Source organism: Epinephelus lanceolatus, chromosome 19, assembly GCF_041903045.1.
Source record: "Epinephelus lanceolatus isolate andai-2023 chromosome 19, ASM4190304v1, whole genome shotgun sequence".
NCBI classification, from domain to species: domain Eukaryota; kingdom Metazoa; phylum Chordata; class Actinopteri; order Perciformes; family Serranidae; genus Epinephelus; species Epinephelus lanceolatus.
Window position 1 is genome coordinate 38,065,404 of NC_135752.1, and position 15,065 is coordinate 38,080,468.

A 15,065-nucleotide genomic window follows, 5' to 3' on the forward strand; every position below is an offset into this window, starting at 1 on the left:
CATCCATATATCTATCCACCAACCATATATCTATCCATCCATATTTCTATCCATCCACCATCCATATATCTATCATCCATATTTCTATCCATCCACCCATCCATGCATCCATCCATCCATCCATATATCTATCCATCCATCCATATTTCTATCCATATATCTATCCATCCATCCATACATACATACATACATCTTATAAATACTTTCTACTTTAACTTATATAGTAACGTAGTTTAATTTAGTAAATGTACTTAAATGCTTCTTTTATTTAATAATAGACGTGTGTACTTTCTCAGTCCACTACTACTGTATCTCTTATAATGAGCTGTGTTGTCTTTAAACGTCTCCACATTCCAGTGGACCTTTAAACGTCACAGGGGGCGGTGTTGCGTTCACTTTCCCCTCCCCCAAAACCACGAGGCTCCAGTGTTGACAGGCCCGATCACCGCCCCATCGTCACCGTTCAGTCCGGCTTTTCTAGCTCACCTCCCCCAGACAAAGCGGCTCGCCTCGCCTCTCTGTCGGTGACATCCGCTGACACCCACCGGTCAAACCCCGCCGCCTGGAAGACGATGAGACGGTGGTTTTTACGCCGGTTTTAAAGCGTCCCCGGTCCCAAACCTCACAAAGGATTAACGGCCGTGCGGGAATTCCGCCATCCGGTCCGTTTTTAGCACGGAGCTAACCGGACAGACCCCGCCTCCTCTTAATTTGTCAACAAAGGGGTTTGACAAGCTGAGAGAAGCCCTGCCCCCATGTTTCCATAAAAGGATGATTTGGCCATACACGGCCAACAATCAAGCCGTGGGTAACCTCTTCCCTTCCCCATCCCGCTCATATGGTGCGTTGACTTCCTCCGTCGCCGTTAAAGCGGAGCTATCATGGCGGAGCGCGTACAGCAGCCCCCGGCCAAGCGGCTCTGCTGTAGACCGGGATACAATGCAACATGTAGGCAAGGCCAGCGGGCCGCGGGGGCTCCGTGCGGCGGCTCCGGAGCCACCCAGGGTGAGTCGAGCAAGACCCAGAACCCGGAGACGCTGCTGGACATCGCGGCGAGGAAAGTCGCGGAGAAGTGGCCGTTTCAGCGGGTGGAGGAGCGTTTCGAGCGGATCCCGGAGCCCGTTCAGAGACGGATCGTTTACTGGTCTTTCCCGAGGAGCGAGCGGGAGATCTGCATGTACTCGTCGTTCAACACCGGCGGGGAGGAGATCGGAAGTAGCGGGGAGAGCAGTGACGAGACGCGGCTGCCTTTCCGACGGGGCATCGCTCTGCTGGAGAGCGGCTGCGTGGACAACGTACTGCAAGTCGGTGAGTGATGTGATGGGACCGAGTGCATATATAACCATATCTGACTATTAACCACCAAGAAAACAACAACACGACCTGTATCAATGATCATATGTGTGAATATTTAGTGAAATATGTAGATAAAGTGAGCGGGTTTGACAACAAAGGGTGAAGCGGTCAGGCGGCAGAGGAGAGCCTACAATGGGGCTTTAAATCTGCTGTGTGCATGAATGGGAATGTGTGACTGGGGCATTTAAATCCTGTTTTGCTTGGGGGCAGTTTGAATGTGAAATGCAGGGCACAAAGCCCCCAAATCCTCTAATTGCGTTCAAAATAAAGCTGTGGCTCCAACAAAAGAGGAAACCCCACATTTTCACCACCAGACTTCACTGAGGAACTTCACAGAATTAAAAGAAATAACCATATCTTCTGTCTGCTGCTGGGTTTTGGAGGCGTTAATAAATTAGGCTAATGTGGCATTCAACAATGTTAATTTGTGACACAAAAGTGAGATTTTCACCAGACTTCCATAGCATCAGAAAGTGTTTCATATGTCTGTAAACTGAGGCATTACAGCTCATTTTTCCCAATTTAAAATCTCATATTTGCTGAACGCCTCACACGAGGCAAGAGTTTGATACAGCATGACCTTTTAAAAATCATTCTTTTAATGATTACATAAAGTATTGAGTAATAAGGGAAGTGCTCAGTGTTGGGTTGGGTGTCAACTGACACACATTACATTTGAATGAGTTGTTCTGTGTGTGGCACAGTTCAGATGCCGCTGAATAACACTCGCACATTGTGTGTCTTTGTCGGCTCACGCATTGTGCACAGAGTGGCTCATAAACGAAAGCAGTCAAACATGCAGCCTCACATTATTGCTGTTACATATTTAGGTTGTGTGTATCTATGGTGTGTTATTACTGGAATGTTTTAGCAGAATTGCCATTACAGAAGTGAATGTGCTCTCTTTCCAAACGGCTAAAATGAGCAGACCAGTTACCATACGTCGGCTTGTGTAAAACCCACTGAAAGGAGATTTTCTTTCCAAGTGAAAGTGGAACAGACACCTGTGAGCTGAAGTGACAGCTGCTTGTGCGTGACTTCACTCCACCAACAACACAAATCAATGACTCGGTAACATTTGATTTCGTGTCACTCTGTTGTATTTTTTGTACTTTTATGTGCTTACGCCCTCTTTGAGATTTTAATTACCCAGCAGCACACATATCAAATGCCTAGCATTCCTATTGTGAGTTTGGCACTTTGTTCCTATTTTCATGTTCATTTGTGTCTTTCAAGCTTCCTGTCGCCTCCAAAAGGCCGGCAAACAAAAGCATCTTTTCACTCCCTTGTTAAGTAGAAGAGATTTGGAAAGGAGGAAGCGTATTGAGCACAGCGATTCTTTTAAATGGGCCATGATTCACACCAGTTCGCAGCCAATTGGTTCGGGTTTGAGTCTTTGTGTGTCGACGACAGAGAGAGCGTTTGGCCGCAGCAGCCGTGGTGTTGAAGTTGAAGGGATAGTTTTCAGTTTGCAGCCTTTATCATTACATGGTCAGCGCTCGAGTCTTTGATTGTGTCTGTCACCTGTGAGTTCACCAGATTCAGGACACCTTCTCAGGGAGCGCAGAGGACTGTAATCCCATTACTCTGCATGGTTAATTTGAATTGTAATGCAATCTGAACACTTGAGTTGCTGCATGACACGTCCCACTCCCCCCCACTTTTAAATGCATGTGGGCTTTGTGAAGGGCCACAGGGAATACACACTCACACAACACACACACCAGCCTCTGTCCTGCCAAAATAAGAGGCCTATATATTCCCACATATTGGGAAATGTTTCTGTAGGGAAGAAACTGAATCTGGGTTGTTATTCCAGAGCGTGAGGGGGGCTCGTTCGGCATGCTTACAAAAAGGAATAACAGTCGTGCACACACACATACACACACAGGGAGGGTTTCTCTCCTGGCTGATTGCACCCCAGCCTGGAATTTGCTGGAAAAATAAAGCCAAGAAGTGATAAATAAAAGATGTAATCTCCCCACGTGTGGGCCGTACCAGAGGAGGGAGGTTTTCTCACAGCAAACCTCGAGGAAATGAATTGGCACACATTTGCTGTGGACCCCTCGTCCTCCACAACAAACCCTCCCTGCTAATCAGCGCAAAGATAAAGGAAGCCATTTTTTCTTTCTTACAAGAGCAAATACTGCAGCATCTCGAGTTTAGACTTGAGGGCTACTTTATTCCCCTGGTTGTTGCCAGTGTCATAGTTGGTGTGATGTTATTGTGCTGCGAGGTGGACTACCAGCACCGAAGAAATAACTGAAGTGTGCTGCTGCTCCTAATGCGCCCTAGGCTGAAGGCAATTTAATACCAAACAATAATAAAAGTGTCTAGAGCTGAATAAGTTGACTGTTTTGACAAGCAGTTGCAAAAATGCCAATAATTTGATGCTTCCAGCTTCTCATATGACAGAATTTCCTGCTTTTCGTTGTCTTTTATTACAGTGAACCGAATATTTTTGGGTTTTTGACCGTAGGTTGGACAAAAAAAAAGGCAATTTTAAGACATCACTGTGCGCAAACCAAACAAGTAATGGCGAAGATAACCCTCAGATAAATCGATAATGGAACAATAATTCTGTGCTTCTTTCAGCTTAACATCAGAGCGACTATGATTAATCATTTAATTGTCAATTATTAGAAATAATCACCAACTAATTTGTTAATCAATCTGCAGTTTTGAGTAATTTTTTAAGAAAAATAAGTCAAAATTCTCTGATTCCAGCTTCTTAAATGTGAATATTTTCTGGTTTCTTCTCCTGTAACATAGTAAACTGAATATTTTTGTTTCTTGACTGTAGATTGGACAAAATAAAGCAATTTTAAAACAAACAAAACAGTTAATGGCGGATATGATCCTCAGATTAATTGACAAAGAAATAACTCTGTGCTTGTTTCAGCTTCTTAACATTAGAGCTGCAATGATTAATCGATCAGTTGTCAACTTTTGAATTAATCCACAACAAATTTGATAATAAATTAAGCATTTTTGAATATTTTTTTTTAAGAAAAATAAGTCAAAATTCTCTGATTCCAGCTTCTTAAATGTGAATATTTTCTGGTTTCTTCTCCTGTAACATAGTAAACTGAATATTTTTGTTTCTTGACTGTAGATTGGACAAAATAAAGCAATTTTAAAACAAACAAAACAATTAATGGCGATTATGATCCTCAGATTAATTGACAAAGAAATAACTCTGTGCTTGTTTCAGCTTCTTAACATTAGAGCTGCAATGATTAATCGATCAGTTGTCAACTTTTGAATTAATCCACAACAAATTTGATAATAAATTAAGCATTTTTGAATATTTTTTTTTTAAGAAAAAGAAGTCAAAATTCTCTGATTCCAGCTTCTTAAATGTGAATATTTTCTGGTTTTATACTCCTATGTTAGTAAGCTGAATATTATTGTGTTGTGGACAAAACAAGGGCGTCATCTTGGGTTTTGGGAAACACTGATAAACCCTTTCCTTATTTTCCGACATTTTATAGACCAAACAACTAATTGATGAATCAAGACAACCATCGAGAGTGAAAATACTCGTTAGTTTTAGCTCTAGTTAAAGTACATCAACCCAAAAATTAAACCTTAAGGACAAGGAAAAGATGCAGATACAGGCTTTGCAATTTGAACTTTAGCTGCACTGCCAGTGCAGTTATTTCTTCATAACTGGTCATTAACTGATGTTTACTGATAATATATAAAATTAAAATTTGCTGTTCATAAAATGTGAATGCCATCAATTTTAAAAGAGCATGCACTAAACAACAAGAGTTCATTCTACGTTAAAAGAAAGTATTTCACAGGGTTGAAGCCAGACTAGAGCTTCACTAAACAAAGCACAGACAGGCACTCTCTTACTGAGACCAATTCAACATCCTCCATTATCTCTTTTTAAACTCACAGAGGAAGACGAGCTCCTCTGGTGTGAAGTCATTTTGCAGTTGAGTTTCATGCAGAGAAGCAGCTGAGAACATGAAAGCCTTTTGTCTAATTCAGTTTGCACCCAGGGTCAGAAAGCAGAATGCATCCTGTGTGCAGAAACAGCAGCTTTCTACAAAGATTTCTGGATTTATTACAGCAAACAAACTCCAAAAACAATGAGGTAAAAGGGAAAAGACTGTGTCTGAAGTACAAGGAAACATCCAGCTGTAACATAGCTTTGGTCACCACAAATATAACATGACTTTCCTCTGAATAAACCAACTATTTTTAAGTAAAGTTTCTTTTGAAACCGCTGAATATGGGGCCCCAAGTTTTGGACAGGATGTCATTTATCACTTATAAGGACATGTGTTTGTAATTCAGAACAGGTTTCAGTTGTGACAAGGAAGGAGCAGTTTTTGTACAGATACAAACATCATCGTGCTAAGATAGGTCAGCAAGACAAAGAGACAGCCATTGTAAGCTACCATTTTGGCTTGAGCCTGCAACTAAATGAAACGTTAAGGGATGGAACATCTACATGCAAAATAAAATAGAGAAAGTTGACAGAACATGTAAAAGAGGTTAAAAAGAGAAGCTACGTAGCAACAGCTTGACCAGTATTATACACTTACTATACATGTATGTCTGTTTGATATCAGGGTATGCATACTGATTTGACCAGGAGCTAACCATAATAAAGGAAGTGAGCAAATGTTTCAAAGCGGCTACGTCCACACTAATGCATTTTCATTTTAAAAGGCGTAACCATTGCTATGTTTACACCTAGCGTCCACACCACTACAGCGTTTTAAAACCCCTAAAACTGACACCTTTCAAATGCTGCTGACCTCGTTTTACATTTTCATTTGGGTGGGCGGAAATGGAGACTTTTTAAAACGATGATGTTGCTTCCTGAGTTGGTCTTATCAGTCACAACGTGTCCAGCTAAAACATTACAGCTACGTCTACATACCGTTTGTGATTTCATCCTTCTTGTGTGGGTAATGTTATCCCTTTGCTATTGCCATGGCTTCCTCCAGCGATGCTTAATGCTCATGTAACCACTCTGATATGTTGCTGTATTTGCTTTGCGATGACTCCCTATCTGTTTACCACCACCTTGACTGCCTTATGCTCATGTGTTACTTTCAGTAGCAGTTCCACCTCAGTGTTGGCCCAAGCAAAGAAATCTCTGATCTCTCTCTCTGTAGAATTTTCTGTAACCAAGCATGTCTGCACGAATCTGTTTATGCAGGTATGTGCACGCCCAGTGTACGTAAATGGCCATGCGATAAGCGTTTCCAGGTGTCTTAGTATGGACGGAGATTATTTCTGGAATTGTGCTAAAATGCAGGATTGTTTTAGTTTTAAAAAAAATGTTTAAAATGAAACTGTATCGGAGGCTTTATACGAACATGTTGTCAATGAAAATGCTAACACGCTAATGTTGAGCACACGTAATGTTTACCATGTGTGTTGCTAATTGCTAATGTGATAGACAATATTCATTAATGATAACGAATGTTTTTGAACAAAAATGACCTCACACAACACACTGAAACCTAAAATGACTGTAAGCAGGCTAAAAGAACTACTCAATAGATTTTTAGCAGAAACTTGGAATCAGAAATTTTATTTAATTGTGAATACGTCAAGAAAAAAATGTAAATATTTGTTGGAAAAGTCAATTAACAAAATTTGGGACACATGGCTATAAAAATGGAGGGTACAGAGAGGTAGGGAGCAGAGAAAAGAAAAACTAATTTGCTAATCTATTAACAGTCTATTAAAAGTGAGTCTTAATTTAGACATTTCTTCTCACTACACCGCTAATTTTGTTTTTAATGCTAACTATATGCTACAACATTTGATTGTCATACATGCATAAGGAGGTGGAGAAGACAGTGATAACATTCAGAGTCTTACAAGCAGCATCTATATTTATAAAATCTGCAGATTTCGTATGGGCCTGTTAATTAGCACTAAACACAAAGTACAGCTGTGGATAATGGGTGTGCCATTATTTGAGCAGGTATTTGGTCCGAAACCAAAGTATCAGGCCTCATGGTGGTACAGAGGAAATATCAAAATATCACCAAAGACATTAGGATTCATCCACTGGGGAACATGAATGTTTGTACAAAACTGAAAGGCAATGCATGAAACAGTTGTGGAGATATTTTCATCTGGACCAAACTAGTGGCAGAAAAAACAGCATTTCATAACAAGACTTCCTGAATGTTCTCAATAACACAAAATTCCAGTGTTGCAGCCAGTTCAAGAGGCAGAACTTCTTATTCATGAACTCTGGAAATCCAATAATTTACCCGGATTGTGAAACTAAAAAGGTCGAATACAATTTAAGAAGTAGTTTTATCTGAGGACACTGAAACGTCACCATAAACCTGACGCTGTGCTCATACACACCAGTGCTAGTGTATGTTTGAGCTGAAGTATAGGCTTCAGTCACATGGTAAAGTATAGGCTGCAGTGTTTACATGTGCACTGAGCACAATTATCTGCACCCACTTCGTCAACAACAACTTCAAAATAGAAGAAAAAAAATCAAAGATGTAAATTAATGTACACACCACATACCTGAGTAAGGATGGTTTCTATATATGGTGTGAAAACATGTGCTGTAATGTGTTTGTCACCTGTTTTACCTGGTTGTTAGGTCATGCTTAAGCTGCTTGAACTCTACAGGAGGTCAAGTTCATAGCTTCACATACTTCAGAGGCCCTCCTCTCCTTGTCTGATCTCATGTTAATGTACTTCCATCTGCAGTACCAGGTCAAAGGTCATTAAAACATCAATGCAGTGGTTGTTATTGATGGGAAAATGGGAACCGCTCCCTCCTTTTTTCCTCCTCTTTCACACCCACTCAGCCAGGAATTAAAATAACTGGGCTGAAACTCATTTGAAGATTATTCCCTTGATTAATTTATTAATTTTTTAGGTCAGGAATTAGTGAAAAATGTACTTTAGTGTTGCAAAAGCCCAAGTTGACATATTCACTTTGCTTGTTTTTTGCCAACCAACAGTCCAAAACCAAATTTCCTACAGTGAAAGATGAAGAAACCTATCAAATATTCAGTCAAGAAGCCACAACTTGTAAATTATTTGGTGTGTAAGCTTTAACGACAGACTTACAGCTTAATACGCCAACATATAAGTGCTGATTGCTTGCTTTTCAGTGTTCAGGTTTGGTTGATATAGCGTTACTTATTTATCTAAAACAGAGGATTTCAAACTCTATGGAAGAGACGCCAGGCAAAAGAGACTATGTTAGGTGCCACAGCTTGCGTCAAAAACTAATCACTGTCTTAACAGTGACATATCTCTGATGTCCACTGCAGATAAACATCCATAAATCGGCCTCGAAATCATAAAAAAGACGCTCCTTATAACTCCAGACTTTGCCTGAGAATCAGCATGATTTTAAGTTTTCTTCAGTTTCAAAATAATCCAGTGATAGTTGTCTGTACAACTATGAGTACACTGCCAACAGGAACTGATAAAAGCTAATTCGGCATACCTTTAATGGCACCAGTTTGCCAAAATGTGACAAATATAACTTTTAAAATGAGTCTTTTACTCCCTTGTTAGGTTGAAGACTTTTGGAAGGAGTCTTGGCCCACAGCAAACTCACCGACTCGTGTGGCAACATTATAGTTCCTGTTTACAGCCCCAAAATGACCCAAATTATGGGAACTGTAGTTCCAAAACTAAGAGCATCTATTTTCTGTCTGAGACAGATTTGTGTGTGCGATTGTTTAGCCCAACCTTACCAATTAAAACTCAGCCGCTCCTGAAATGGTCATAACTGAGTGAACATCAGCATTACTGTCATTCTGTACACTGAAGTGCTGAATTTGAGACTCAGTCCTCAAGTCTGTCACCAGCCTGTTGCTTCATAGACAGAGGGCTGATAGGGAGCCTGATAGGGAGCGATAGACTGTTGTCACTGTGGATTCTTGGTGTTGTGTATCTGTAGTGTTCACACAGAGGTACTCTGGTCTGTTCCTGTGCTCAGACGTTGGGTTTGGTTCTGCTGGCAGCGTGGCAAACTGTCACCACACAGCGAAATCTCACTGGGTCTCTCTGGTGCACTTGTGTCATCACTGGAATGAGACAGAGTCCGGCCAAAACGTCACCGGCTCTGCCCTGAAAAGGGTGTTGTGACTAAGAGATCATCTGGGGAGGTGCAGTGTCCCAAGACAAGTGTAGAAGTACTCAGATCCTAATAGAAATACCACAAACTAAAAGTGCTTAATTACAAGTAAAAGTCCTCCACTCTAAATCATACTGTTATTTGCAAAAGGTACTTAAAGTATGAAAAGTAAAAGTTCTTGTTCTGCAGTAAAATGTCTTCTGTGACAGATTTATTATGACATTATTAGATTGTTAGTGCAGATGCATCAATGTTAGAGCAGCATGTTACTGTTGTAGCTGCTCCAGGTGGAGCTAGTTTGAACCACAGTTAGCATGTTTAGTCCAGAGATTCAAGGGGGATTGAGGCCCTCCAAAGATCACCAGACAAATCAGAGGGGTCGTCAGATGATTAATGGGAGATGATAGAAGAAAACACGAGGGCTGCCCCTTGAAAGTCGAGATTGAAATTGTCAATCGGAAACTCCTCAGTTGACTGAGATTGCTCAAAGTTGAGAAGTTGTTTTTTGCTTTGCCAGTCAGTGTGCTGTGTGTACAGTGTGTACTTCTGGGGATGTTTTGGTCAATTTTCACGCCCCTCTTTGGTACAAACAGCTGAGGACACAATGCAGCGGCTCAATGGAGCAAAATCTTTCCACAGTAAGTCTCAGAGATAGCGTTATCTTCTCTCCTCTGCTTAGAAGTGTTGAATTTACAGCTCTCAGTTACTTAATACGACCGTCTCTGGCTTTTGTTTGATGTCTAGTGGCGACAAAAAATGTTGTTGCCCGTTTCCGATCTACTGTTAGCGCCGTTAGCTTGTTTACTGTCTTACATGAATGCTGCTATCACACTGAAAGTCCTGCCAAGCCCTGTTCAAACTTAAAAACTTTATATGAAAAAACAACCTAGAATCGTGCAACATTTATATTCAGCGGCTGAATCTAACAGTCTGACATAACTCTGAATCAGGTACAGCCCTAAAAAACACAATATGTTTTCATTTTTTGGATTTTTCTGTCAAATATTACATCATTTAACCTCTTCTGGGCTCGATCTGTATTGAAATGAAACAACGTGAGAAGTTTAAAGGGGAAATATCTCTTTAGTACAACTGCTAACATCTCACTGACATCTGGAAAGCTCTTTAGCTGCAAAACTCTCCACTGTGTTCACCAACTAGTTGATAACTTCCACTAAAATTTTCGTGTGTGTGCAGGTTTTTTTACCCTGTGAAAACCCGTCTACCCAGGTGTTGTATTTCCATCACTGCTGATCAACGCCGATCAGAGCTGGAGCTGATAAATACCTGTGAATACTGCAGTCATTTATCCTGGGAGTGAATACTGATTGTAACCTTCACAATTAATGCAAAAGCTAGATTTTAGTGGGTGTTGGTGGGTTTTTTGTCCAGTGGGAGAGTGGGTAAAGTCCAACTACGGTGTGTCTAATCATGTCTGAGAGGAGACCCCCCCTTTCACCTTGTTTATATTATAGAATTATTGATTATCGCCCCTTCAGCTAACCCTCTGATGGTGTGATACAGGACATATTTATATGCTTGACTGCTTAACTCAGCATACTCTGTTGAATTAAAGTTTAGCATATCAAAGCACAATTTGTGTTATCTCAAACACACACACACGCTGCTGCATACATGAAGCCTCAGGCCTTTTGTGTACACGCTGATTACCGCCGGCTCGCTCTCTCATCTGCAATTTTATGAAGAATCAATGGATCGGCGCACACCTATTGAATGATGCAAAGCTCAGTAAGTATGCTGAGGGAGAGAGCGCACACACACACACACACCACGCTCAGCCTTGCAGGTTGTTGATCAGCATTAATGGTGTATGCGTAGCACCTCAATATGCGTCTGCTCTGCAAGATCAATTTTTATTGGAGCTACATCGGGCGCGTGCTTTGAAACCAACGCTCGGCTGCGTTTCACAGAGACCAGTCATCGGCCAAACCTGCCATTTTTGAAAAATGGTTTTACACTACAGTGACCATGGTTGTATAAAACTGAGGACAGAGGCAGTGGGTGTTAATGTCCCACATCTGAGTCAGTCTTAGTTTTTCTGTTGTTGCTGGTTGGAGTCTTGGAGTTCTGCCCAGGTATTTTCCAGGTCAGTGTCAAACACCACGAGGAATGCTTTTCTGCTTCCACAATGAGAGAAGAAGCTTAATAACTGTTGTGTACTGTTTGAAACATTTTAGTTTTCAATGGAGAGTTTGACTTTTTTAAATCATGAGGCTGACCTTAGTCTGTATATTTGTTTTTGTTAACAGATGCTACAGTAAGACTAAAACCACCAATTCTTTCATCCATGTCTCAAACGTTTCTGATCTCTGAAGACACAAATCCTTAAAGCGGCTCACAAATATAAAGTTTCATTTAAAAAGAAATGGATATATTATTTCTAGGGCGAATTATGTTCGCCAAATAGGATTTGGTTGTTGCGTACGAATATTTGACTCTGCATTCCCTTTTCCCCCCATATAGAGTTTGAGAGTTTGAATAGGGTTCGGTGAGACGTTCAGGGTGACAGTGATGTTCACATAATATAGTAAACAAGCCAAGTTAGCCCTGTGAGCTAATGCATGCTAACTGTGCTAACAGCAGATAGGAAATGTGCACTTACTGCGCACTGACTGACAACAAAGGGACTACTCAACATGAAGAATTGACTGATGATTTGAATTTTCTGACTCTCGGGGGCAGCCGTAATTATTTAATGAATTTATTTCCTTAAACGGCTGGACACCGAAAGTTTTAGCAAATGTTACTTAAAAGGGAGGATACAGTGTATTTGTTGGGGACTATTTTCAGTGGCAGATGAATCCACATTGGGTGCTCTAGTGAGTATTTGTGGCAGCAGGACGGTGTATGTGGGAGTCAAACTACAGTGTCTGTGTTCATGGTGATGAACAGTGTGGCTCGTTGTTGTGTTGTGATGAAATGGCCAGTGTGTTCAGTTTCTTGTCAGTTTCGGTCTTTTCATGTGATTTATTAACAACAGGGAAAATATTGAATATCGCCAACCTTATCCTTTTAAGGCCTAGGTTGGCAAGTAGTTAAACTCATAATCTCTCGCCACAGCTGCTCCAGACTGGTTTAGCACCCTTTCCACATCCATCTACGTCTCCCTGATCTGTATTCCTCTGCCGCGTCCCTTCATCATTAACCTTCAACTCGAGGGAGAGGAGAGGCGGCGGAGCAGGGAGGCGGGTGGAGGAGGGGAAGAGCTGGTTTACCTCCATCTGCGTTCAGTTGGCTCGATGGGCCTCGTCTTGGTCTTGTCTTACCTCTGAGATGCAACTGATAATTTCGTGTTTGATTGATCTGCCAGTTTGTTCCATAAAGTGTCAGAAAATTGTGAAAAATGAAAAATCTAAACCCCTAAAATACTCTGGTTTAGTTCAGCAGAAAATTAATTGGCAGCTATTTCGATAATCCAGCAGTGGTTTATGTCACTTTTCAAACAAAAATGTCAATAATTTTCCCGGCTCAAGTGCCAAAAATGTGAAGATTTATACGTTTTCTTTGACATATTTGACGATAAACTGAAAATTTATTTAGATTTTGGAGTGCTGGTCCAATAAAACAATTTAAATACATCTTCTTGAGCTGAAGGAAGTAAATTTTTCACTGCTTTTATTGACAAAACCATTAATCAGTAATGAAAATGATCATTGGTTGCAGCCCTACCCCAGTTTACTTTCACATAAGATAAAGAAAAGCCCACAGTTAAGATTCTGGAGCTGAGGAATGTTTGGCATTTTTGCCTTAAAACATACTTAATAATGCTGATTATTTGTCCGTGGATGGACTAATTGATTAATTACCTCATCGTTTCAGCTGTAGAGAAAGAGAAAGCAGTGGTTTGTTGTCTTTAGTGGTGTCTGGGGAGTTTCATTCCACCCCAGAGTGTCTCAGCAAGTCAAAGCCTGCCGCTATCCTCGCCTCATGGGACCACTGGGCCTCATGGGGTGGTCTCCGCAGATAAGCGCCCTTTGGACCGCCGCAACTCTGCAAACAGAGCGCTGTAGTTAAAAACAGGTGAAGTGCTTTGAGCATTTCAAACATATTCTCAGTACTCACAAGCCAAACTGCCTGTTGTTGATCTGTTTGAGTCTCATGAAGAAGAGGCCGTGGTCACGGAGAGAGGAAATGAAAATAGTGATTTGTGATGAGGGCCTCTGTGTTGAATGAGAAGCCTCTGTCTCTGTGGAGCAGGCGACCCGAGTGTGAATCAGAAGCTGCTTATGAGCAATGCTTTTTAATGGGAACTTAAAGGTGTCATCCATCAGAGGCTGTTACCTCATAGCTCACAGCCAGAGCATGCGTAATGAAGACTGATGGTCCTCTCTCCTCTCCTCAGACAACAGAAACATCCAACTGAATTTTTTTCCTCCAGGAAATCTACATAGATATACGTTTTTTTTTACACTTAAATTATCAGGGGTTTTTTTAGACATCCAGCAGTTACAGATGCGACTTGATTATTTATTAGTTGTCTTTGTGTTCGTGTCAACTTGAGTCCAATATCCGCTCTCTTTTAGCTCTGTTTTTGGTCTCTACCACCTCCTGAAGCAAATATCTGTCTCTTGTGAGATATAATGGAGCCAAATTTTGTACTTTAGTGTAATGTTGTTGCCGTAAAGTCGCGTTTTCTGTCTTTTAAATGTGTGTGTGTGTGTTGGATCACTCTAACTTCAGAGAAACTCTACACAGTGACATCGAAACCCCAAAGCCAACAGCATTTTGGCGGTGTACATTCAGAGCGATGCAGACACACCACCACACAAGTGTAAATGCTCAAAATAGTGTTGACCACTTGTGTAGAGCCAACGTACACTGTAAACCCCAGTGTGCTCACTCAGCTTTAACATTTTTTGCAGACAGCTTGCATGAAAAACTTTTAGTTTTGTACAGTAACGTAAAAGGTTTGAGTACACTAGACACAAAATAAATGTGTCACATGACCCTTGTCTGACAGGAATTTTGTCAGTTTATCATAACTTTTTTGTTGTTTGAGCATTTCATTGTCAAATTAACAAAAAACACTGGATACACATTTTACATTTTTGATTTTTTGAACTATGAAAATATATTATGGCAAGTTGAGGTTCCTCAATTGCAAGAAGAAGGCAAATAGATGAATTCTGAACCAGCAATTGATCTTTATTTCACCTCAGCACCACTTTATCCACACAGGTTGGAGGTTACTAACTGTGTATACGACTTAACTCATGGTGCAAAATGTCTTTTACCACAACATTTACTTTAACCTATTAGAACCATAGTGAAACACATAAACATTATTCACTGTGTAAAGGGTAACGTGAGGGCTTTACAAGACATTTAAACACAGTTTTCTTCGGCTTATAGCCTTAAACAGTTGTCTCACAGCATGCTGGGAAACTCCACCCACTAATTAGGTGAACTCAGCTTTAACAGTTTTAGTCAAATTAATGCAAAACTCAAAAATTGCATCAAGCTCACAAGGGATGAGTTTTTGTTTTAAGTGAACATAAAGTTTTTATGTTATTTTGACAATCTGGGGCATTTGTGTAGACTTAACATTAAAATTTTTGTGTCATGGATGGATTGGAGTTTACGG

At 40.8% G+C, this 15,065-nt stretch overlaps 1 protein-coding gene across 1 annotated transcript in view; it reads left to right on the forward strand.

Annotated features, from left to right (window-relative positions):
• Window positions 1–483: 483 nt before the first annotated feature.
• Window positions 484–15,065, forward strand: part of LOC117269780 (zinc finger SWIM domain-containing protein 6) — a 60,257-nt gene continuing 45,675 nt past the window's right edge. The window contains exon 1 of the mRNA XM_033647082.2: window positions 484–1,308. Coding sequence (XP_033502973.2) covers window positions 882–1,308 — 427 coding nt within the window. The 5' untranslated portion in view covers window positions 484–881. The remainder of the gene's footprint in view (window positions 1,309–15,065) is intronic.